General features: G+C 40.3%; 1 protein-coding gene across 2 annotated transcripts in view; it reads left to right on the forward strand.

Moving 5' to 3' along the window:
- The window catches only part of LOC139667964 (ankyrin repeat and BTB/POZ domain-containing protein 2-like), a 33,464-nt gene extending 9,607 nt beyond the window's left edge, over window positions 1-23,857 (forward strand). Inside the window, exons 2-18 of one of the 2 annotated variants that reach the window (XM_071547435.1) lie at window positions 2,245-2,394; window positions 4,222-4,429; window positions 5,346-5,498; window positions 6,768-6,933; window positions 8,588-8,677; window positions 9,511-9,612; window positions 12,569-12,665; window positions 13,922-14,057; window positions 15,039-15,286; window positions 16,598-16,776; window positions 18,182-18,287; window positions 18,932-19,034; window positions 19,804-19,876; window positions 20,671-20,739; window positions 21,626-21,739; window positions 23,594-23,711; window positions 23,787-23,857. In XM_071547435.1, coding sequence (XP_071403536.1) covers window positions 2,245-2,394; window positions 4,222-4,429; window positions 5,346-5,498; window positions 6,768-6,933; window positions 8,588-8,677; window positions 9,511-9,612; window positions 12,569-12,665; window positions 13,922-14,057; window positions 15,039-15,286; window positions 16,598-16,776; window positions 18,182-18,287; window positions 18,932-19,034; window positions 19,804-19,876; window positions 20,671-20,739; window positions 21,626-21,739; window positions 23,594-23,711; window positions 23,787-23,857 — 2,183 coding nt within the window. Of the gene's footprint in view, window positions 1-2,244; window positions 2,395-4,221; window positions 4,430-5,345; window positions 5,499-6,767; window positions 6,934-8,587; window positions 8,678-9,510; window positions 9,613-12,568; window positions 12,666-13,921; window positions 14,058-15,038; window positions 15,287-16,597; window positions 16,777-18,181; window positions 18,288-18,931; window positions 19,035-19,803; window positions 19,877-20,670; window positions 20,740-21,625; window positions 21,740-23,593 lie in introns of both variants that reach the window. The other variant, XM_071547434.1, reaches the window with a different exon arrangement.
- Window positions 23,858-24,965: the final 1,108 nt, after the last annotated feature.

Below are 24,965 nucleotides of genomic sequence, written 5' to 3' on the forward strand. Positions count from 1 at the left end.
ACGCACACACACACACACACACACACACACACTGGCTTTACTGAAAAAACAAAAAAGATTAAAAAGTAAATATTCAGTGTTTCCTCCAGAATTTTCTTCTTCTCAGGGTATAATAATAATAACGGGTTTAACTGGAAATTGAATATAAAGGTATATGAGCATTTATTTCTGGAAATATTTATTCAGAATCAGCCTTTATTGGCCAAGTATGCAACACATACAAGGAATCTGACTTTGGTTAAAAGTCCCAGCTCCTGTTTCTTACATTCATACATCCATACATCCATACATAACTCCTACCACACACACACATGTATACTTCCATACCACCCAGACAAAGACATTCATTCATATATGCACACACAACGGCAATATATACACATCAGAGTCATTAATCTGGCCCCAGTGCAGGATGCTGAGTGTGACTATAGGTAAAACTAACTATTATTTAGATTTTTTGGTGCTTCGGTTTTATTGACGTCATTTGAGACTGATTTGGGTTTTATTGTGTTTGTTGCAGGTTTCACTTTAGATTTCATTTGCTTGTTTTCCCTTTTAGTTTTTGTGTTTGCTGAAGCTGTCATTTTGGTTTGTGATTTTTGGGTTAGGGTTTTGGTTTAGCTGTGTTGTTTTATGCAGTTTGTGATTTTGGTCATGTTTTCCCCCTTCAGTATTTGTTTTTGTTGGAGCACTCATTTTGGTTTGTGCTTTGGTTTAGTTTGTGTTGTCATTTTGTGTTTTTAGGGCTTTTATTTTGAAGACTTGAAGTATCAGTTGGAGTTGTTTGATTTTTTACAGCACTCACCTCGTATCTTGACTCACCTTTGTGTCTGAAGCCTCACCTTGCTGATGCTCTCTGCTGGGATTCGATCCCTGGGTTTCCTGAGTTCCAGAACATTAGATATCTGAGGACTGGGAAGGAAGTGGTCTGGACTGAACTGTTTGCAACCGCATTTGCCATTTTCCAGTCTTGTTATTGAACCCAGCTCTTTTCAATAGAGGGAATCAGATGACAAAAACTAGAAAGCCATGGTGGTCCAGTGGTTGGAGTGACTGTCTGATAACCAGAAGGTTGTTATGTTCAATTCCTACTGCTACCACTGTGGTAGTGACTGCTTCTATAGGTCAAACTATCTTAGATAAGAGTCAGCTGACGTCCAGCCGGCCCGAACAAGAGATGAAGGTGAAGCCTGGGGTCAAGGAGGGAAGCTGGTCCAGTGGATAGAGAGACTGGCTGGAAATCAGAAGTTTCTACAGTTTTACTTGGTTTTTTTTTATGTTACAGCACTAATTCAGTGTTTGAAATGACACCAGTCTCTAAACCTTAAACCTTAAGTCTCTAAACCTTTTGTAAACCTAATAACTACCAAATATATCTAAATACTAACAGTAGGACTGTTGGGTCAGTGGCTCAGTGGGTAGTGTTGTTTCCTCCCACCCAGAAGATCCTTGGTTTGAATCTCTCCCTTGGTCCTTTCTTTGCTGTTTACATAGATTTCCTCTGCAGTTTTGTCATTTCAGTGTTACTTTTTTCTGATCAACACTCATATTTCACGGAAGTATTTGAGCATTTCTAAAAGACCAAAATACTGTTCCTGGTTAAAGTTACAAATTACATGTAAAAAAAAAACACAAACGTATTTAAAGTGGTAATCTGTGATATCCTAGTTTTATATTAGTCTTATTTTCATTTGGTCTCCATCTTTGTCCCTTTGGTGTTTCTGCACTGCACTTCCCACAGATCACCTGTCAATCAAACAGTGTGGGCGGAGCTTGGATTTCCTGTTGATGCAGTTTGAGTTTCTCTTTTCTCTGTCTGTTCAGCCATGGTGGCTATCGCAGCTCATGCTAACTACCCAGTTCTTCTTCTTCTGTTTATTCCAAACAAACCGGAGACGTAAAACGCATCACTTCCTGTGTGGCAGAGAATTTCTCCCAGGAAAGAGCTACCAGACTCCGGCTGTTTAGAACAGACAGTGGAGAAGCTTTATGAACTGGATATAGGTTGGATCACTGTTGAGTTAGAGCAATCAGTGATAAAGAGTAGCAAAACATTAATTTATTTGTATGAAGATGTTGTGGATTATTACTTTAAATATGTATTTCCACTATGTAATGGAAACTATGATTCCCCTAAAAAGACCAAAAAGGGAATGATTGGGAATACAAAGTTATTGCATAACAAAAACAATGCTTATGTGTGTGTGTGTGTGTGTGTGTGTGTGTGTGTGTGTGTGTGTGTAGGTGAGCTATCGCTGCCGGCCCATGTCAGCCCGTACACAAAGGTTCCCGAGGAGCCAGTGGAGAGCAGGGAGGACGCTTACATCCAGCTGGAGCTACGCACCTTGGAGCAGGCGCTGCTGGCCACCTGTGTGGGCAGCATCGCAGAGCTCAGTAAGTGTGTGTGTGTGTGTGTGTGTGTGTGTGTGTGTGTGTGTGTGTGTGTGTGTGTGTCATTACGACTGAGCCACAGTCAGCTACTGTGTTTGTGTGTGTTTGTTTAAACTGTGACCGGCGTCTGGCTCCTGGGACAGATCATTATGGGCTGCCAGCTCCCCTTTTGGTTACATAACAACCTGGGGCTTGTATCCAGAAAACAAGGGCACCTTCACATCCTGCCGACGCTGCTGCACCCCCCCACCCACCCACCCACCGCCGTCCCACCACCTCCCCCTCCCCCACCCCCCCCCAAACCTCATTATCTGGACACTTATTAGAAAAGGAAAATAAAAGGGCTGAGTGCCTGTATTGTTTACAGCAGTATATGGCCTTCTGTAGCCTTGTTAATGTGAATATGATGCACATTTGCACACCAGATATAATGCTGTAGATTCATACACTCGCTTCCTCAGTTTTCACATTACAGCTGCAAAGGTTAATCGATTAATCGATTAGTTGTCAACTATTAAATTAATCGGCAACTATTTTGATAATCAATTAATCCGTCTGAGTCATTTTTTAAGAACTATAAGTCCAAATTCTCTGATTCCAGCTTCTTAAATGTGAATATTTTCTGCTTTCTTTACTCCTCTATGACAGTAAACTGAATATCTTTGGGTTGTGGACAAAACAAGACATTTGAGGACGTCATCTTGGGCTTTGGGAAACACTGATCCACATTTTTCACCATTTTCTGACATTTTATAGACCAAACAACTAATCGATTAATCGAGAAAATAATCGACAGATTAATCGACAATGAAAATAATCGTTTGTTGCAGCCATATTTCACATCTCTCCCTCATTTTTATACTCTGCACATCGTCGCTGTCGAGTGAAAACCACATAACTCCAATTTTGTCGATTTTCACGTTTTAACTTCAATTGGAGGATGCCGCTCCTCAGTGTGAGTTGAGAAAATTCTGCCTTCCTGTCTAAAACCCATTAGATAAACTCTAAAATGCTTGGTGGTCGGTCTGAAAACAAGGCTGCTTTTCTTAGCTCCTGGAAAGTTAACACCCAACAACAGTGATAGATTAACGGTATTATCAGAATGGTTCCACTGTTTCATAATGTGTACATGTTGACATTTTTTGGGTTTATTGCATTATGCTATAACCCATATCACGTATTTCTAATTTAGTAATCTATATCTATGAGTAAGGAGTCATGACTGCTATAACATCTGTAAGTAAACTCCATATTAAAGAGATAGGACACCCTGAACTCACTTTTTTCAGCTGTTAATCAATATTCACGGTTTATAATGAAACAGATACATCCTGGTTATAATCTTGAAATTGCACTGCATGATGTTTGTTTTATGGATTTTGTGTTGAAAATCCAACGTGTTAAAAAAATGACTATTTGAAGGTTTTGAAATGTCATACATGTTACCACCCGCTCTCCCTGTCCTGTGTGTGTTTTCAATTCATTCATTCATTCAATCTCATAATATTACATTCAGTCTCAAGTTTATTGGAATTCAGTTTCAAACTAATAAATTCAATTTCAAATGATGCTATTCAGATTCCGTTTTTCAATGCAATTATTCAAGTTAAACAATACAAATTCAAATGATGTGATTCGAATTCAGTTTTTTAATGCAATTATTCAAGTTGAGCAATTCAAATTCAAATATGAATAATTCAATTTCAGTTTCTAGTGACACATATTTCTGCCCATCCCCCTCCCCCGTCCACTTCTTCTGGATTTTTCAAAAAGGCAGAAAAACACCGATGGTGTCCCGAACCCTCTGAGTCTTGACTGTTCCCCCTGCAGGTGACCTGGTGTCTCGGGCGATGCACCACATGCAGCGTCTGCGCAGCCCGGGTCCCTCCGGCAGCCCCGCCCGCTCAGCCAATCAGCCGTCGGTATCCTGGGCGCCGGACGCCCTCCGCACCCTCTACTACTTCCTGTCCAGCCCGCAGATGGAGTCACTGGAGAACCCCAACCTGGAGCCTCCCACCATGACGCTCTGCAAAGAGAGGTGTGTGTGTGTGTGTGTGTGTGTGTGTGTGTGTGTGTCTGTTTATGTCTATCTGCAACGCTTGTGTTCTTGGCAAAATAATGATTTGGGATAGATGTGATTGGGAGAGGAAGCAACAGGGTTTATGGGAAATGTAGTCTTAATGTGGAGAATCACTAGCACTAACAATACTACAGGTGTGAGATAGAGGCTACAAATTGTATCCATCATGGTTTCATATGTTTACATTAATTATACCAAGGTATCACAAATTTGATAATATACTGATGTTTAAAAATGCTACACATGGCACCTTTAACAAGCTTATTGTTGACTACAAGCTGGTCTACATTATCATCACAGGACTTATTCAGCATTTCCTACACCACTTTTTCCTAGTTTACTCACACAATTCAATACTTCAGGAGCCATAATTGAAAAACTAGGAAAAAATGGTGTAGGAAATAAAATGTATACCTGGGTGAAAGTAGAAATCCCCTTGGCAGAGAATGAGAAATGTATTTTAATAACCTATTTTCTTGGAATTACATGTGTGAAAGCGCAGGATGGATAAATATGTAATTAAAGAAGGTCATTCAGACAAGGATTTACAAGTTTGCTATTGCTATTCTCAAGGAATTGTGATTGATTTATAATTTTTTGTGTTTGGCTTAATGTCTGGATGACAATATTGTTTCTCTTCCGTACTTGATTGTTAATTCAATGAGATGAGCTGTTTTGTTTATTGTGTTTATGTGGTTATAGTGTGTATAAGTGTGTATGACTGTATGTGTGGTGGACCCCAGGAAGAACAGCCAATGCTTATGCTGGTGCTAATGGGAATCCTGATAAAGAAAGAAAGAAAGAAAGCCAGTTAGATTCTGTGCTTCCTCAGTGACTCCTCCTCCTCCTCCTCCTCTTCCTCCTCCTCCTCCAGGCCTTTCCTGCTGCTCCCTCCTCTCATGGAATGGATCAGGGTTGCCGTGGTGCACGCCGAGCATCGCCGCAGCCTATTGGTGGACAGCGATGATGTCAGACAGACGGCCAGGCAGCTCCTCCCAGGACTGGATTGTGAACCCAGACAGCTAAAGTAAGAAGAGGCCAATAAGCGTACCGAGTGACAATCAACATCAAAATACTTTTCACCAAGTTGCTAGTTAGTGTTGTATTAGTGACACGATGCTATAGATGGCTACAGTAAATATCATATGAGAGCCATTCATGAACTGAACTGAGAATGCATGGTAAATTCTGTGAAATTCCACTTTCCGCTAAACATTATGAATCAAATATTATGAATCAAATAAAAGACAGTTCAACAGATCAAATACATTCAATCATAATGTATGGATTATGTTATGCAGGATCAATTCTCAACTAATTTTCCTTTGTTGTTGATTGTTGGTAATTTCAGAAATGTGTTAAGAAAAAACAAAAAACATTGAATTAAATTATACTTCCTGAAATTCCAATTCAATTCCAATTCTGTTTCCTGTAGTTTTTTTTATTTTTTTAACTGATGAGTTCATTCATGAATTGACATCAAACCTGCTAAATATCCATTGGTTTCTTTTTCCATCCGGTCAAAGAGAAAATTCCAGCAACATTTTCAGTACTGAGAACAAAGATTTATTGGTAAAAACTGTTCTCAGTCCTACAAGTGTTGCTTGAATTTCCTCTTTCCCAGTGTCACCTCTCCATTCCATGCAGCTTGTCAGTGGGCAGTGGTGGAAAGTAACTAAGTACATTTACTCAAGTACTGTACTTAAGTACAATTTTGAGGTACTTGTACTTTACTTGAGTATTTCCATTTTATGCTACTTTGTACTTATACTCCACTACATTTTAGAGGGAAATATTGTACTTTTTACTCCATTACATTTATTTCACAGCTATAGTTACTAGTTACTTTTCAGATCAATATTTTATATTTAAAACATTTGATCATCTTTATAAAATAACTATAAAATAGCATTGTTATAGATTAGACTACCCAAAAGTATAGCTAAATTGTTAAGATTAGCTTCACGCTGACAACTTTAAAATGCTGCTTACATGTACATGTATGTCAATAAATCAGTATTAATATTCCAATAATTTATGAAAAATCTAACTCTCTAAATGGGGACAGTTTGCATAATGAGTACGTTTACTTTGATACTCTAAGTACATTTTGCTGCCAATACTTATGTACTTTTACTTAAGTAAGATTTTGAATGCAGGACTTTTACTTGTAATGGAGTATCTTTACATTGTTCTATTGCTACTTTTACTGAAGTAAAAGATCTCAGTACTTCTTCCACCACAGCCAGTGGGTGAAGTAGTGTCAGAACATCATTCCAGCTCTCTCCCCCTGCAGGTCGGAGTGCTGTTTCCACTCGTTTAAGTGTCTGGACGCGGAAGCGGCTTCGGCCAAGTTCCGGCTGGACCTGGGCTTCAGGATGCTGTGCTGCGGCCGGGCGGACCTGCTGCTCCAGGCCGCTCGGCTGCTGGGGGCCGAGGGGCTCGACACCATGGACGACCAGGTGAGCGAGTCAGCGTTTACTGTGTGTGTGTGTGTGTGTGTGTGTTTAGGGATGGTGTGTCAGTCAAGTGCAAGGTCATGATGCACTAGGGCTATATGATTATGACAAAATGATAATCCCCATTTCAGGAGAGTTGGTTTCGGGAGAGAAGAGAGGAGAGGAGGAGAGGAGACAAGGAGAGGAGAGGAGGAGAGGAGACAAGGAGAGGAGAGGAGAGCAGGAGAGGAGACAAGGAGAGGAGAGGAGGAGAGGAGACAAGGAGAGGAGAGGAGAGCAGGAGAGGAGACACGGAGAGGAGAGGAGGAGAGGAGACAAGGAGAGGAGAGGAGGAGAATAGGAGAGGAAAGGAGAGGAGAGGAGGAGAGGAGAGGAGAGGAGAGGAGGAGAATAGGAGATGAAAGGAGAGGAGAAGAGGAGAGGAGAGGAGACAAGAAGAGACAAAATCTGCACCTGTTTGTTTTCATCTGATTTAAAACTGAAGTGTCAAATGACAGACGATGATCCAGTTTTAGGAACTAAAACAGTGTTTTCAGGATGTTCCTTTCTAACATCTTTTCAACTCTGGCTGACTTTTCGTTTTGGTCACATGGTCACTCAATGGTTGTGATTGGACAGGAATAATGGAAGCGCTTGATAAACCATACTGGGACTTTCAGGGCAATTGAAAATATAACAAACACTTCAGCATCCCTGAATTACATGATTACTAATTGATAGGGATGGGACAGTATATCGAAATTCAATATATCGCAATAGAAAAATGTGACAATACGTATCGTGGGTCAGAAATGAATTGTGATATTAGCTCCATTTTATTCTGCTGTAGTAATCACAAATGAGACAGCTTCCCATCTCTCAATCCAAATTATATTAGTTGCACTTTGTAATGACATTTTTAAAATTGTTGTTTACATTCTAGCGAGCCTGTGCCATCGCTAGAAAGATTTGTGGTCAGAAATAAAGATAATTCTGCAGTCAGACTTTGTTGTATTAGATATGAGATATTACATATGAGATAAGCATATCGTCCCATTCCTACTAATTGTGGAAACATAAAATTGTAGTGTTCAAATTAATTATTAATTGTGCAGCCCTAACAAGTAGTCTAATAAAACCAAAAACCAAAACAAAACCATTTACACTCATTCTTTATTCAGTTACATTTAGACTACGATAAAGATTGATGCAGAAAACGGGGGGGAAAGGAGAAAGGGAAGTTGACACAAGGATGTAGGTGTGTGTGTGTTTGAGTATGGAAGTATGTGTGTATATGTGTGTATATGTGTATATATGTGTATGTGTGTATATGTTTATATGTATATATATATATGAATGTATTTCATTTTATATTACCATTACCTACTATTATTATATATATATATGTTTTTTATATATGCATGTGTGTATGTATGTATATGTGCATATATATGTATGTATGTTTGTGCATATATATATATTTATATTATTATTATTATTACTGTTATTATTGTTATTATAATTTATTTTTATTTTTATTATTATAATTTTATTTTTTTTATTTTTTTGAATAATTAATGTCATTGTCAAGGTACCTGCATCCTTCACATTGGGAAAAAGAAAAAAAGAAACAAGTAGTCTAATGAAAGCTTTGTCGCTGCATGTTCCTCTCCTGCAGGGTATGACTCCTCTGATGTACGCCTCCTCAGCGGGAGACGAGGCTCTGGTCCAGATGCTGATCGAGGCCGGAGCTAACCTGGACCTACAGGTGGACACTTTTGGTTTGGTTGTAGCGCTTTCTACATCGCAACTGCTGAGCGTCTTTTTTTGTGACTTTTTTTTTTTTTTTTTTTAAACATCAGCACAACCGTCAATTGTGATTTCCGTTTTCATGATTTTTCTCTTCTCTTTTTCTCTGTTAAAAACATGCGAATTAAAACATTTTGACTGTCAAGGGAGTTGGGAGGCATGAAGAGAGAAACATAATAAAGATATAAACAGTCTAAGAAACATCTGCAGCGGGAACACGGGGGAATAAAATGGGGGAGAATGGTGGAGAAAAAAGAAAAAAGGGTAACACTTTATAATAACCATCATTAATAAATGGTAAATTGATAGTCAATTAAACTTTAGTTAATAGTTATTTTAATGTTAACAAACAATGAAATGATCATTAATAATGTTTACTAATTATTAGTAATTATAAATTATATAATTGTATCATAGCTATCATAGCATAAGAGACGGTAAAAAGGGTAAAAAGCTATGATACAGTATATAATTTATAAACAAATGATTTTATATTACACAAATGAATGATAAAATAACATAAATTATAGCATTACTAATAATTAGTAAACATTATTAATGATCATTTCATTGTTTGTTAACAGTAAAATAACTATTAACTAAAGTTTAATTAACTATCAATTTACCATTTATTAATGATGGTTATTATAAAGTGTTACCGAAAAAAGGCTTCAGAACAGGAACTAGAGCGCAAAGTCCATGACTGCAAGTTCTACCGGACCAGACACACTTATAATTTAAATAATTTAAAAGAGATGACTGAAGTGTAATCTGTGTCTCTGTGTTGCTCAGGTCCCAGGCTGCTCTCCCAAACACCCGTCGGTGCATCCTGGCAGTCGGCGCTGGGTGGCCCTGACGTTCGCTGTGCTGCACGGTCACCTGCCTGTGGTTCAGGTTAGATCTGTCTGTGGTTCAGGTTAGATCTGTCTGTGGTTCAGGTTAGATCTGTCTGTGGTTCAGGTTAGATCTGTCTGTGGTTCAGGTTAGATCTGTCTGTGGTTCAGGTTAGATCTCTGTGGTTCAGGTTAGATCTCTCTGTGGTTCAGGTTAGATCTGTCTGTGGTTCAGGTTAGATCTCTCTGTGGTTCAGGTTAGATCTGTCTGTGGTTCAGGTTAGATCTGTCTGTGGTTCAGGTTAGATCTGTCTGTGGTTCAGGTTAGATCTGTCTGTGGTTCAGGTTAGATCTGTCTGTGGTTCAGGTTAGATCTGTCTGTGGTTCAGGTTAGATCTCTCTCTGTGGTTCGGGTTAGATCTCTCTCTCTCTCTGTGGTTCAGGTTAGATCTCTGTGGTTCAGTTTAGATCTCTCTCTCTGTGGTTCAGGTTAGATCTCTCTGTGGTTCAGGTTAGATCTCTGTGGTTCAGGTTAGATCTCTCTGTGGTTTAGGTTAGATCTCTCCGTGGTTCAGGTTAGATCTCTCTCTGAGGTTCAGGTTAGATCTGTCTGTGGTTCAGGTTAGATCTGTCTGTGGTTCAGGTTAGATCTGTCTGTGGTTCAGGTTAGATCTCTCTCTGTGGTTCAGGTTAGATCTGTCTGTGGTTCAGGTTAGATCTCTCTCTGTGGTTCAGGTTAGATCTGTCTGTGGTTCAGGTTAGATCTCTCTGTGGTTCAGGTTAGATCTGTCTGTGGTTCAGGTTAGATCTCTCTGTGGTTCAGGTTAGATCTGACTGTGGTTCAGGTTAGATCTCATTGTGGTTCAGGTTAGATCTCTGGGTGGTTCAGGTTAGATCTCTGTGGTTGAGGTTAGATCTCTCTCTGTGGTTCAGGTTAGATCTCTCCATGGTTCAGGTTAGATCTCTCTGGTTCAGGTTAGATCTCTCTGTGGTTCAGGTTAGATCTCTGTGGTTCAGGTTAGATCTGTCTGTGGTTCAGGTTAGATCTCTCTGTGGTTCAGGTTAGATCTCTCTGTGGTTCAGGTTAGATCTCTCTGTGTTTCAGGTTAGATCTCTGTGGTTCAGGTTAGATCTGTCTGTGGTTCAGGTTAGATCTCTCTGTGGTTCAGGTTAGATCTCTGTGGTTCAGGTTAGATCTGTCTGTGGTTCAGGTTAGATCTCTCTGTGGTTCAGGTTAGATCTCTCTGTGGTTCAGGTTAGATCTCTCTGTGTTTCAGGTTAGATCTCTGTGGTTCAGGTTAGATCTGTCTGTGGTTCAGGTTAGATCTCTCTGTGGTTCAGGTTAGATCTCTGTGGTTCAGGTTAGATCTGTCTGTGGTTCAGGTTAGATCTCTCTGTGTTTCAGGTTAGATCTCTCTGTGTGGTTCAGGTTAGATCTCTCTGTGGTTCAGGTTAGATCTCACTGTGGTTCAGGTTAGATCTCTGTGGTTCAGGTTAGATCTCTCTGTGGTTCAGGTTAGATCTCTCTGTGGTTCAGGTTAGATCACTGTGGTTCAGGTTAGATCTCACTGTGGTTCAGGTTAGATCTCTGTGGTTCAGGTTAGATCTCTGTGGTTCAGGTTAGATCTCTCTGTGGTTCAGGTTAGAACTCTCTCTGTGGTTCAGGTTAGATCTCTCTGTGGTTCAGGTTAGATCTCTCTGTGGTTCAGGTTAGATCTCTCTCTGGTTCAGGTTAGATCTCTCTCTGGTTCAGGTTAGATCTTAGGTGGATGATGGCTTCCACAATCATGTAGGATAAATTTCAGTGGACTGACCCTTTATACAAAGTAAGGGCATGTTCACACTATTCAGTTGTTTTTGTAGAAAAATGCTGCCTCAACTGCATTTTGTGCTGATAATAAAAAGCTGTTTGTTTCCATAAGGACTCGCTGCAGTAACTGCTGTTATCAGCAAACAAAACTCCCACAACACAGCCAGTGTGCTCCAGACTGACCCATTTTCGTTCTTAAGTTGTTGGAGGTCCCCTGAAATTTCTGTCTTGAAATTCAAATAACGAGCTCTGTGCACGAAAAAATGAGAGAAATGCATTTACCCAGCAGTAAAGGATTAAGTGGAGGAGACACAACTAGAAACTTTATTCAGCCATGACCAAATCCTTAACTATAACCTTAGCCAAAGTTGTTTTACCTGCCTAAACTGAACTGTTAGCTAACCTTTTCATCAGACAAACAGGTGAAAATGTTGTGTCCAATCCCTGCTGTCACATAATAATTTGTGTTGGAGGAACGCAATTTTCAGATTATTTGTGTCCACATCACATACAGTAATCTGCCTTTCAGAGTTTTCACAACATTTTAGTTGACTGTGTTGCGTCAACTGCCCGCATAATCTGAAACCCCGCCCCTTCTTCCTTCTGATTGGTCAGCTGACAAAAACACGATCAACGTCATGTGATCTCCTCTAAAACATTTTCTCAACTTTAGAAAATAAAGACTCCGCTCTGCTTAAAAAGATGCTAGGTGCAGCACCTCTTCTCCATTGACTGTAGTTTAAATAAGTGCCAGTTTGAAACAGTGGAGTAATATAATAATAATAATAATGATAACTTCATTTATATAGCACCTTTAAAAACAGAGTTTACAAAGTGCTTTGACAGACAAAATAAAAGCAGAATACTCAAATTATGAATTTAAAAGGCAATAAAGCAATAATAAACAGGGATTAAATTCATAGGAGGACAGAGGTGGAAAAGAGCAAACATTCAAGTAAATAGTGGTATAATCATAGGATGAAAACCAAAATAAATAAAATAATAGAATAAAAGTAAGATCAAATTAAGATAGAGTTAAAAGATGAAAGACGTAAAAAGACAATAGAAAGACGATAAAAAGATGATAAAAAGATGATAAAGAGACAATAAAAAGCCGATAAAAGATTAAAAAAAAGACGAAAAATGGGTTTTAAGAAGTATTTAAGAAGAATATGAACGCGCCCTGATGGTCTCCTGTCTCCTGCAGCTGCTGCTGGAGGCGGGAGCGGAGGTGGAGGGAGGAGCGCTGACGGACGGCCAGGAGAGCTGGGCCGAGACGCCGCTGCAGCTGGCCTCTGCTGCAGGTGGACATGCAGCTCCAACATATAGCATATATGGGTTTGCTAACACTTTATTTGGGTAGTCCAATGTTGATACTCAACTCACTATTTGGCAGCAAAAAGTAGATGTTCAACAAAGGGTCACTTGCCTTTTTGGTGACTCTCCACAGACTATGTAACCCTAACCCTAACCTGACCATATTTCTAACATTAACCCCAACCCAGACAGAAGTTCCTTTTTTTACACTGGTGCCATGTCATGGAACAGCCTTCCGTTACACTTAAAGTTTTTAAATATGAGAGGGGCTTATATATTTTATGGAACAGGGTAACAGATTTATAATGAAATCTGCAATGACATTATTACTTTAGCTGTCCTTGTTTTTCTGATGTGGGAGTTTTTTGTTTTTTTTATCTTTTAAATTGTTTGTTTATGTTTTAGATTTTTCAGGATTGTGTTTGTTTAGTTTTTATATTCAATGTCTTGTGCTTCCTTGTGTTTTTCTTTGTCTATTAACATCTTGGGACCATGTTGGAAATGCGTGTTTTCACTTTAACATGTTATCCTTTGAATTTTTTGTTTTGTTTCTGTCTGCTAATCCATAAAATCAATCAATCAATCAATCAATCAATCAATCAATCAATCAATCAATCAATCAATCAATCAATCAACCCAGACATTGAATATCTACAGACTACTTATTCACACAATTCTGAGTCTCACTTGAAACTCAGTAGACTTTTTAGTGAAACATTATAGTCACTTGATAGGAAGTTGAGTATCAACATTGGACTGTCCAGATAAAGTGTGACCATGGGTTTTTTTCTTGTTTTGTTCACAGTTTGGGTCGATGCTCATAAGGCATCAAAACACATTCAGTCCTGGGCCAACTTTCAACATATTAGTCATATTCCCCTGTTTTGCAATAAAAAAATAATAAAACATTTGTGTATGTAGGGCAGCTGGCAGGATTATATGTTATAGTACTGATACATTACCATCACTATAGCAGGGACGATAATAATAACACTTTTAAAAAACAAAGTTATAAAGTGCTTCAAATTCAGAAGATGTATATATAAATAAAGTAGAAATGAAACACCATTATAACGAGATGGAAGAATTAAAAAATGAAAATATTTATAACAGTGGGACATAATTAACACAATACAATCAATCACATGAAAACAAGTCTGTAAAAGTGTTTTAAGAAGTGATTTTAAAGAAGACACTGATTCTGCGGCACAGCTGTACTCCATGACAACTTTTGTCTTTTCAGGTTACTATGAAATGGTGAGCCTGCTGCTCGCCCATGGGGCAGACCCGCTGCTCAGGGTGCATCATGGGAATTCTCTGACATCACCGCTGTACGAGGATATGAACTGCTTCAGCTATGCGGCGGCACACGGACACAGGTGGGCAGAGTATACAGTAGAGTGGATTGGCTTGAAGGTATCTTTCCATCTCCAAAGATACTGTTAGATTATCATGTCGCTGCCGTCCTATGAAAACCTCGTATCTCAAAATGTTCAAAAAGTCAACTGTTATGGTACTAAAAATACTGCTTTGTTTACAGCTTGACCACCATACATTTTTGAGTTGAAGTGGGGATTTCAAGTGGGGATTTGAAAAGGTTTTATAAGACCAAGGGGTTGTAGGGTTTTTCCTTAAGCCTTTGGATTCTAAGCAAACATTTGCAATTTTGTGGTATAAACGTTGGTAACACTTTACAATAAGGGTTACTAAGTTAAGGGTTAGTTAATGCTTAATACCTTAGTTAACATGAACACCATTAGTAAATTACACATTAGTTAACTGTTAAGTAAGGGTTAGTTAATGCTTATTAAGCATTAATTCTTATTAAACATTAACTAACCCTTATTAAGCATTAACTAACCCTTAACTTAGTGACCCTTATTGTAAAGTATTACCAAAATGTTTTGACCCCTAAAGAATTATATCATTTTTCTTCAGGTATAAATCCAGCTTTTCATATGATTGGTCCCTTCTTGTACAGCTCCACTTCTGATTGGTCAACAGACTTGCTAGGAACACATTGAAAGTTTAGAGTCCGCACTTTCTGCAGCTTTTTTTTTTTTACGTCAAACAAGCGTCAAATTACAGATCAAGATGCAATGATACTTGATACGATACTTTTTCATCTAATTTAAAGTGATAATATCTCTGCTTCTGATTGGTCTACAGACTTTGATGATGATCGATGGAAAAATTAGGATCTGCACTTTCATTTCTCTGCTTGTTTCTGTTGTACAAGCAATAAGTTATTCATCAACATACAAAAATAGGTAATTTGTTGTTGCTGTTACTGTGACTCCAGAGGGTTATTATGCATGACAGAAAAAGTGCTTACTCAGCCTTCCCCTCCTCCGCTACAGGAACGTCCTGAGGAGGCTGCTGCTGCAGCCCCAGCAGAGGAAGGAGGACGTCCTGTCTCTGGAGGAGATCCTGGCCGAAGGGGTGGAGGAGGAGCAGGAGGCCAACGCTCCCCGGCGGTCTGCTGCTCCTGGTCCTGCGGGTCCGGTTCCCAGGCTGTGTAAGGCCAGGATGAAAGCTCTCCAACAGGCCGCCTACTACAGCGCTGAGCACGGCTACCTCGATGTGACCATGGAGCTCAGAGCGATGGGTAAGCAAGCTGTGGGCTCCTGCACCACAGAGCCATGACATGAGGTGTGCAACTTAGTTTATCTCCTGAGTGAATGAGTATCCCACTACTATCATTGGAGAGCGGTGTGTGTGCTTGTGTGTCCCGCCATGGAGGAGAGGAGAGGAGAGAGGAGACAAGAAGAGGAAAGGAGGAGAGAGGAGAGGAGACAAGGAGAGGAGAGGAGAGGAGAGAGGAGACAAGGACAGGAGAGGAGAGGAGAGGAGACAAGGACAGGAGAGGAGGAGAGCAGAGGAGAGGAGAGGAGAGGAGAGGAGGAGACAAGGACAGGAGAGGAGAGAGGAGAGGAGACAAGGAGAGGAGGAGAGAGGAGAGGAGAGGAGAGAGGAGACAAGGAGAGGAGAGAGGAGAGGAGAGTAGAGAGGAGACAAGGAGAGGAGAGGAGACAAGGAGAGGAGAGGAGGAGAGGAGAGAGGAGAGGAGACAAGGAGAGGAGAGGAGGAGAGAGGAGAGGAGAGGAGAGGAGAGGGGAGAGGAGAGAGGAGAGGGGAGAGGAGAGGAGAGAGGAGAGGAGACAAGTAGAGGAGGAGAGGAGACAAGGAGATGAGAGGAGAGATAAGAGGAGACAAGGAGAGGAGGAGAGAGGAGAGAGGAGAGGGGAGAGGAGAGGAAAGAGGAGAGGGGACAAGGAGAGGAGAGGAGGAGAGGAGACAAGGAGATGAGAGGAGAGATAAGAGGAGACAAGGAGAGGAGGAGAGAGGAGAGGAGAGGGGAGAGGAGGAGAGAGGAGAGGGGAGAGGAGATGAGAGGAGAGGAGAGGTGAGAGGAGAGGAGGAGGTTATAAATTCTAGTATCATTTATTAGCATTCATGGGTAGAATTTTTATTGATATTGAATCTAAACAAAGTCACAACGTTTGACACTAGAAAGGCCAGGGATTTTCGGGGGTCTTACAAAAGGCAACAAGAGGTAAATATAATTATAACTACTATTTCCTGATTTTGAAAATGTAACAACACTGATTTATACAGAAAGTCATGGAGGAAAGCACTTTGAAAGCTGAGATATTTCAGTTCTAAAATTCAAAACAGCCATTAATCGACCACAGCTTGGTCTTTGTCGTGTTGAAACACTAAAACAGTTACTGCTGTTTGCCTTTGTAGGGCAGTCTGTGCCATTGATCACCTACGGCTGCTAATGATTAGGTCGGGTATTTTTCCATCGAGGGATCAAAACTACTTTGTTGAATGCTTGAGTCCAGTGCAAAAAATGATCTAATATTTCCATTTCTTATTCTAAGAGCTTGTTCATACTTCCCCCCGCTCCCTGCAGGAGTTCCCTGGAGGCTCCATGTGTGGCTGCAGACTCTGCAGAGAGCGCAGCAGCTGTCCAGGGACGAGCTCACCTTCTCCCTCCTCACCGAGTTCCCCTCCATCAGGACAGAGGACTACAGCCAGGAGCTCATCTCCACAGGCTTACCACTCATGTTCAGCATGCTGGTAACCAGCAAGGTACAGCTGGAGCCCAAAACACCTCTCTGTGTCTTCTTGTGCTGTGTTGATGTGGCCTGGCAGTCTGTTACGGTGGAAACACCTGAGACTGAGGGTGTTTGGAGCGGTTTATTTGAACAGCATCGATTCCTTTAGTTAAGTTTGCTTGTCCAGGTGAGAACGATGCCGTTTGAACTCTGGCACCAAATAACAGCACAGAGAGTCTCAGTCCTCTAACAAAAGAACTGCGGTGCGGTTCGTTAGGAGCGAGAACATAAACCAACTACAGCAAATGACCCCAAAAATGCAAGGGATTATGGGTAGGAGGAGACAGATGTGGACATCTGATAGCCAGCAGTTCCTCATGCTTGGAAAGCCTAGCAGAACAAAATGAAGTCTGGACTGATGCTCATATTCAGCTGCTTCTTCATGTGTTCTTAACTGGTATGAACACCACAGAAGAAGAGACAGACAAGTCCATCATGCTGAGATAAAGTTCCAGAGACTGGATTCAGATTTGTTTTGACTCTGCCCCATCGGCAAAATCCTTCACCAGGTGGGATGACCCTGGTTCACCTGTAATTCTGCAGTGTGAACCTAAACCAAATACTAAAATGCAATGCAAATGTTCCACTCTGGTTCAGACCAAAGATAACAACTGTAGGTGTGATCACACCCTAAAAAATAACATGATTAGCTGGAACAGGTTTGAAATGTCTGTCCTATCAGAGGTCCTGGGTCAGCATGGCATTTCTTGGCTCCAGGGTTTGTTGTTTATGGTAAAGCTATTGCTCCTAGTAAAGACCACAGAAATGTGGGTTTATACAAAAGGAGGAAAGTCAATCACAACTGAATCATACCTAAAGATATAGCTACATAGGAGTAAAATCCCAATGGGAGATAGGCAGATATATATATATACATCTATATATATATATATATATATATATATATATATGACTTGGATCTGGATTCCTGTGGTCTTTACTTCTTTTTGATATATGTTGTTTGGAGTCGTGATATTGGATGCTATTTATGGATGATAAAAAAAAAAAACTTTTCTGATTGTTAATTTTTTGATTGCCATACCTTGCCACCTGGATGGACCCTTGTACCTCACTAGGCACTGATTTGTACCATGAGGTTACCTGATTACCTTGGCCCTATGATTGGACCATGTTATTTCCTGTTCCCCTATATAAACAGGCCCCATTGTATTGTTTATTCAGATACCTGACGCAGGTCGCTTGACCGAAACGTTGTGTCATTTACTAAATTCTTGTTAAGTGAAGACAGTGTGCGGGAGTCTACTGATTTTACTTCCTGCTCCTCCGACGCACCTGGCGCATCCGGTAGTGCAAAGATCACCCTTCTGTTTAAAGTTATCGCTCCTGTCTGAACTCGGCCATGTTGTCTTCCTCTGCAGGACTATGTGATGACCAAGCGGCTGGCGTCTGTCTTCTCTCACTGCTACGGCTGCACTGCTGTTCCCCCTGTTCCCCCCATGGACGTCACTCTGTCTACACAGCTAGGTAACATGCTGCTGTTGCCATGTGGAAACCTTGTAACTCCAGTTTCATTGATTTTCATGGTTCTCTCCGAGTCGAGAAAATTGCACAAACGCTCGGTTATTAAAACAAGCGGTTCTCTCCCCAGCATGGTGCATTTACGGCAATGATGTTTATTTCTTCCCGAGTACAAGAAGGCACTTGGAGAGCGCAAACCTTCCAATGATGAACAATTCTCCAGCTTGCTGTTGCACCCAAATAACTCATTCCTATCACTTACATTGTAATGTAAATTGATGTCTTGCAAACATCCCCTCAGGATTTGGAATCAACTCTCTATCTCCGCTAGTTTCATAGTTATGGCAAAAAATATATAATTGTCTAATGGTGGAAATCCAAGATGTAGATCACCACCAAAATCGAATCATCTGTTCCTTCACCTCAGGCTGATCAGTCCACTAAATTTCATGGAAATCCGTTAAAAAGGTTTTGATACATTCTGCTGACAGACAGACAAACTAACAGGGGGGAAAACAACCTTCTTGGTGGAGGTAATAAGAAGAAGACTGTGCTGAGTTGTGTGAAAATTTGCATCGACATTTAGCACCGACTAATAATGTTGCTGTCGCCTCCCAGTTCCACTCACCAGTTTTACTTCTCCTCCTCAGACGTTCACTTCCTGAACAATCAGGAGATGTCGGATGTGACGTTCATGGTGGAAGGGCGTCCGTTCTTCGCTCACCGGGTTCTCCTGATGTCGGCTTCTGAGAGGTGAGATCTCTGTTCTGTCACTTCACACTAGGGCTGAACAATTAATCCAAATTTGATCGAATTCGCAATATGGCCTACTGCAATTTTCAAATCGCAGGCGGCGCAATATTTGTTAAAGGCGAAATGTGTCAAAATACCATTTTAAATGAAATATTGTGGTGCTGCAGAGATGTCCTGGCCTACACATCATATTCTACAGACTTAAGAAAACATCTTTGTTTGGTACAGATCCCCGCAAAAATCACACCATAATCAGTTTAATACGTTTTTCAATAAAAATGAGAATAATGATGTAAAAATGATCATTCCCTCTAATATCGCAAATCATAATGCAATTGCAATATCAGTCAAAATAATCGCAACTAGATATTTTTTCAAAATCGTTCAGCCCTACTTCACACTTTATTTGAAGTCAGTGCCAGTGTGGTCAGCACACTTGGAGATATTGGCGCTCGTTTTCCTCCTTCAGAAGAAGCCACTTGCTGCCATTCACTCTTGTCCAGTATGAAAAACGACTTCCACAGAGCGAGAGAATCCATCACAGGAAACATGAAGCCTTAAAAAAAAATCGAATTCTACATGGAGCATGCATTGCAAAATTATTGGAGGAAATGTAAACTAAATGTAGACAGTAGTAAAGGCTATGACTCCAAAACACACTGAGATTCTCCTTTAAAATAACTCTTTAAGATCCCTAGTTGTTATGTAATGTGTGTGTGTGTGTGTGTGTGTTAAGTGATGTTCTAGTGTGTGTTTCTCCCCCCGCCAGGTTTCGGTGCATGCTCGGCGATTCCCCCGACAACATCATCCACATCAGTCACATGACCTACAGCACATTCCAGGTGGGCCGGAAACTACAAACTTGTTAACGAGGGCTTTGGGTTCAAATCATCGGCTGCCACAGGATGGATCAAAACTTAAATTTAAGTTCAAAACCTAACATGCATTCAAGTGGACAGCAATTTGCCATCCCATTCCACTGAAATACATTCAAAATCCTAAAAAAAAAAGATGGTTATGGAGACAAATAGTGAAAAAAAAAAAAAGTTTTTTGAGCAAACTATTACAGTATTGACTTTTGTTTTCCTTACAGCAATTTTCTTTTACTCTAGTTCATTTTTGAATTACTTTATGGCAAAAAAAGAAGCTTTTCCTGTTTTCCTGTTGCATTCCTATGACTTGTTCCTGTAGTATACTGTAGTACATTCTGTAAAGAGGTACCACTCTTACTGTATTTTGTAATGGGAACTTTGTTTACTGTAAAATAAGACAATGTACACATATCTTATACAATTAACAATAACAACAATACACACAACAAAAAACTAGAGAGCACAAAATGATTTACTACATCAAAGATTGCCATAAAATGACACATCTACTGTAATGCTACCTGTTGTTAGTGTTTTTTTTTAGGTAATTGTGTTATGAGTGACAAAGCGTTGCTGTTGGAGAAAACTAGTGCTGGTGTTTTGGTGGAATTATTTGATTTTGACACAAGTATGCAGTGTTTTGGTAGTTTTGTTGCATTTTGGGTGTGAAATTAACTGTTGTGAAGAGTTTTGAAAAAGTGGACTCAGTATTGAGAAAGGTTTATAAGCAAAAAAAACTGTAAAGCGTGCATCTTTCCCTGCAGATGATGATGAAATCTCTGTACTGTGGAGGAACGGAGGGAGTGAGCGTGTCGTACTCTGATGCCATGAAGGTAAAGTCACTGACCTGCTGCTCTGCCCGTCCAACACTAGGTGGAGTCTGTTAGGTTAGGGTTGGAACCAGTGGTGGAAGAAGTTCTCTGATCCTTTACTTAAGTAAAAGTACCAATACAGCAATGTAAAAATACTCCATTACAAGTAAAAGTCCTGCATGAAAAATCCTACTTAAGTAAAAGTACATGAGTAGTAGCAGCAAAATGTAGTTAAAGTATTAAAGTAAAAGTAGTGGTTTGGTCCCTCTGACTGATAATTTATTATATATGACATCATTAGATTATTAATACTGAAGCATCAGTGTGTAAGCAGCATGTTACTGTTGTAGCTGTTGGAGGTGGAGCTAGTTTGAACTACTTTATATACAGTTAGCTAGTTTAGTCCAGTGGTTCCCAACCTAGGGGTCGGGCCCCTCCAAAGGGTCACCAGATAAATCTGAGGGGTCGTGAGATGATTAATGGGAGAGGAAAGAAGAAAAAACAAAGTCCTGATACACAAATCTGTTTTCAGTTTTTGGACTTTTTCTCTAATCTTTGATTTTTGCTGAAATCTTGGATCATTTGAACATTTATTGAAATGAAACCATGTGAGGTTTAGAGGGAAAAATCACTATTTGGTGGAGCTGTTAACAACTCATAGACATCTGAAATGTGACCCGACTACACACTGCTTTCTGTAAGACGTCAAAAGCCAAAAAGGTTGGAAACCACTGGTTTCATCTTTAACAATGTGTTGTATTTTAAAAGCTTGTTATATTATCCATTGTGTCAAATCTCCATCTGAAAAGTAACTAAAGCTGTCAAATAAATGTAGTGGAGTAGAAAGTACAATATTTCCCTCCTTTCCACCACTGGTTGGAGTAAATCTGTTCTGGTTGTGTTGTAGCTGCTGCCAGTGGCCGCTTTCTTCCAACTCAAAGGGCTGCAGAGGTGCTGTGAGATGCAGCTGTCGCAAAGTCTGACTCTGGACAACGCTGTGCACGTCTACCACACTGCTAAGGTGAGAGGAGAACTGACATGACTTCAGCTTCTCTAATTTTGGTTATTTTCATGTTTTGTTTTTTTCACTTTAGTTTTTATTGAGTTCAACATTTCTAAACATGTAAAACCAACAGTTAAACATGTACACAAACAAAAAGAGAGAGAAAAAAAAAAAGGTTTTTGGTTGGGAGTTACATTCTCAGTAGTTCGTCCATTCTCACAGTTTCATCCACTAAATCAGTTGTCCTTTGTCTGTAGATCAGTTGTCTTCTTCACTGCTTTGGGTCCTGAATAATGTCCATTTCTCCCACTTTTCCTCCAGCTGTGCTTCTTGCAATCTCAAACGATATGTCAGTTTTTCATTATGTAAATTTCCTCTACTATCTCTATCCATTGTTCCTGAGTAGGGGGGGGATCCACTTTACCCCATTTCCTTGTGATAGCTTTTTTACTAGCTATTAACAATATTTTGGCCAGACACTTATCCCTTATTTGTACATTTTCTTCAGTAAGATTACACAAATAGAGCACCATGTAGCTCATAGGGATATCATATCCTAGTATCTTTTGCAAAACTTTGTATACCATGTTCCAAAGCATTCATATTTTGTGGCATTTCCAAAATATATGTGAGTGATCTGCATCTAATGCTCCACATTCTCTCCAGCATGGTAGTTATGTTTGAATATTTACTCTTGACCTTGGACGTGATTAAAAAAACAAAACAAATCAAATTTTTCCAAGAGAATTCCCTCCATATCTGTGAATTGGTGGATGTTTGGTGTATTTTCCACATGTTTTGCCAATCATCATCTGAAATTTTTATGTTGAACCCATTTTTCCTTTATATATTTAGTCAAATACTTGTCATCAATGCTTGATATAGTGCAGATATAATTCAAATTTTTGTTTCCTTGTACGAACTGGTTATAATTTGGATCTGGTTATTTTCATGTTTTAATTTCAATTGAGGGATTACATGGTTCTCAACAGCCGTGGTTCTTAACCTTTTTGGCACATGATGACACCTCAGAATAAAAGCGATGCCTCCTCACCTCCTGATCACTGGCTGCATGTGCAGAGAAGTGAACAGTTCGACCAATGAGTGATTTTCCCTTTTCAGGTTGTTTCATTTGATTAATTATCAGAGGAAGAGGCCGAGAGGCTGAAGCTATAATTACAGAAATCAGAAAAAATACATCATAAATTGTATAAATGTTTTTTTCCCATCCTATAAATCAGTGGTTCTCAACGTAGGGTCCGGGGACCACTGGGGGTCCTTGAGGGGGTTCCAGGGGGTCCCAGGCAATTGATGAATGTTGAATCGTTGCATTCAAATGCATGAATCGTTAAACTTCAGCATTATTTCATTTACAAGAAGTTAACACAATTACAGAATGTAGAAGAATGACTATTTTGGTCAGAGTTTTACTGTTATCTCTCTACCTACAATACAGATAGTCATGGAATTCTGGAACAAATCATATCTAACAATAAATATATTCTCAGATTTGGGTCTGAGAAGGAAAATCTCATCAAATGGGGGTCCGTGGCTCTAATGTGGACTAAATTAGGGGTCCTTGATATGAAAAAGGTTGAGAATCGCTGCTATAAATCAACTCAGGACCCCCCAAAATGATACATTTTGACTGTTTTTCTTAGTTCCTGAAAAGCTAACATTTTGGAGATACAACTTCCTTTTTGAAGCTATTTAAGTGTTTCAAGCCCTAATTTAGTAATAGAAGGCAGATTCAAATCTTGTTTCTATTTTTACCAAAGCCTGTCTGTATCTTATGACAACAATGTGCTATGACTGCAGCTGAGCATAATCCTGTGTGTGTGTGTGTGTGTGTGTCTGTGCGTGTGTGTGTAGCACCACGGAGCATCTGAACTCTGGAGGTTTTGCGAAGGATTCTTCCTCCAGAACATGGAGCAGCTCCTGGAGAGAGAGGACTTCCACCGCCTGCTGCTGGGCGGGGCCGGTCAGGACCCGCTGCGCCCCGGCACGGACACCCACGCCGGGCCGGGACCGGGACCGGGAGCAGGACCGGACCGGCTCCCCCCCGCCCTCCTGACGGACCTGGAGGCCGCGCTGGTCCACAGACTGTACACACTCTACTCCGCGTGTCGAGAGTGAACGCGACCCTCGACTCGGGTTAAGAAGAACTGAAATGTATGGGAATATTAGCCATATAGCTCCACTTTAGTCTGATCGGTGAGATCGTGTTAGTGTAGCTGAAGAATACACTGCAAAAAAATTTCCATCTTAACAAGTCATTCATCTTAAAATCGTATTTTTCTTAACACAAGTGAACACTTCTGCCAGTGTAGCTTCACTAGGAATTTTCCAGAAAAAGTATTTGTATTTTGAAACAAAGCAGAATAAGGAAGATCGTCCAGCTAGTGCCAGGAAAATGACTTGATTCAAGAAAAGCTTGTGCATTGGGAACAAGTGAAGTGTTTTAAGAAAATAATATTTCACAACTCAACACTAAATCTCTTGTTAAGATGGCTATTTTTTTTTTGCAGTGCATACAGTTACGCAAGCCGTTCTAGTATTACGTGAATTCTCAGCCGCTGCATGTAGATAATTAAGTCTGGATATGTAAAATATGTACATATTTTTGTGAATAAACATCTTACCGAAACGACTCAGCAGCCTGACACACGTCTCCACACAGCTCCAAAGTCAACAGATTTATTTCCTTTAGCACTGAAGTTGTTCACAGTAACATCACAAGGGAATACATTGCCAGTGGTTATCCTGCTCAGTACTAGCGCTCCGTGCTCCAAAGTCCATTCTGTGTGCTCTGGATTCCCACAGTAGAAAAGAGGAAAGCGGACAATGATAGGTATTGCTTTATTTTCTCTCTTGATACCGAATCCCACCCCCCGGGCCGGGTCGCCGGGTCCCTCTTTGAGAGAATGAATAAGGAGGATGCATTGCACGGCTACTGCGTGTAGCACAGTAACCAAAGGAGGAGGGAAAAGGGGCAAGAGGACGGCGTGGGGGGGGGGGGGGGGGGAAGAAACTCAAAAAAGGCAAATCGAAACAAATGCACATAAAGAACCGAAATAAAGAGAACAAAAATAAGTGAAGAAAAGGAGAGAAAAAGGGGGACGGGAGAACAATTCCAACGACGACATGCAAAGAAAAGACGAATGCTGAACATGCAAACAACCATACAAGGTCAAAGCTAAGAGTAGGAATCCCCTTGGTTTTTTTAAATAAGCTTGTCAGTAAA

This window comes from Centroberyx affinis, unplaced genomic scaffold (genome assembly GCF_046629955.1).
Source record: "Centroberyx affinis isolate AG114_WGS23_722 - 3 ecotype Tasmania unplaced genomic scaffold, CSIRO-AGI_Caff_v1 ptg005913l_1, whole genome shotgun sequence".
NCBI classification, from domain to species: Eukaryota; Metazoa; Chordata; class Actinopteri; order Beryciformes; family Berycidae; genus Centroberyx; species Centroberyx affinis.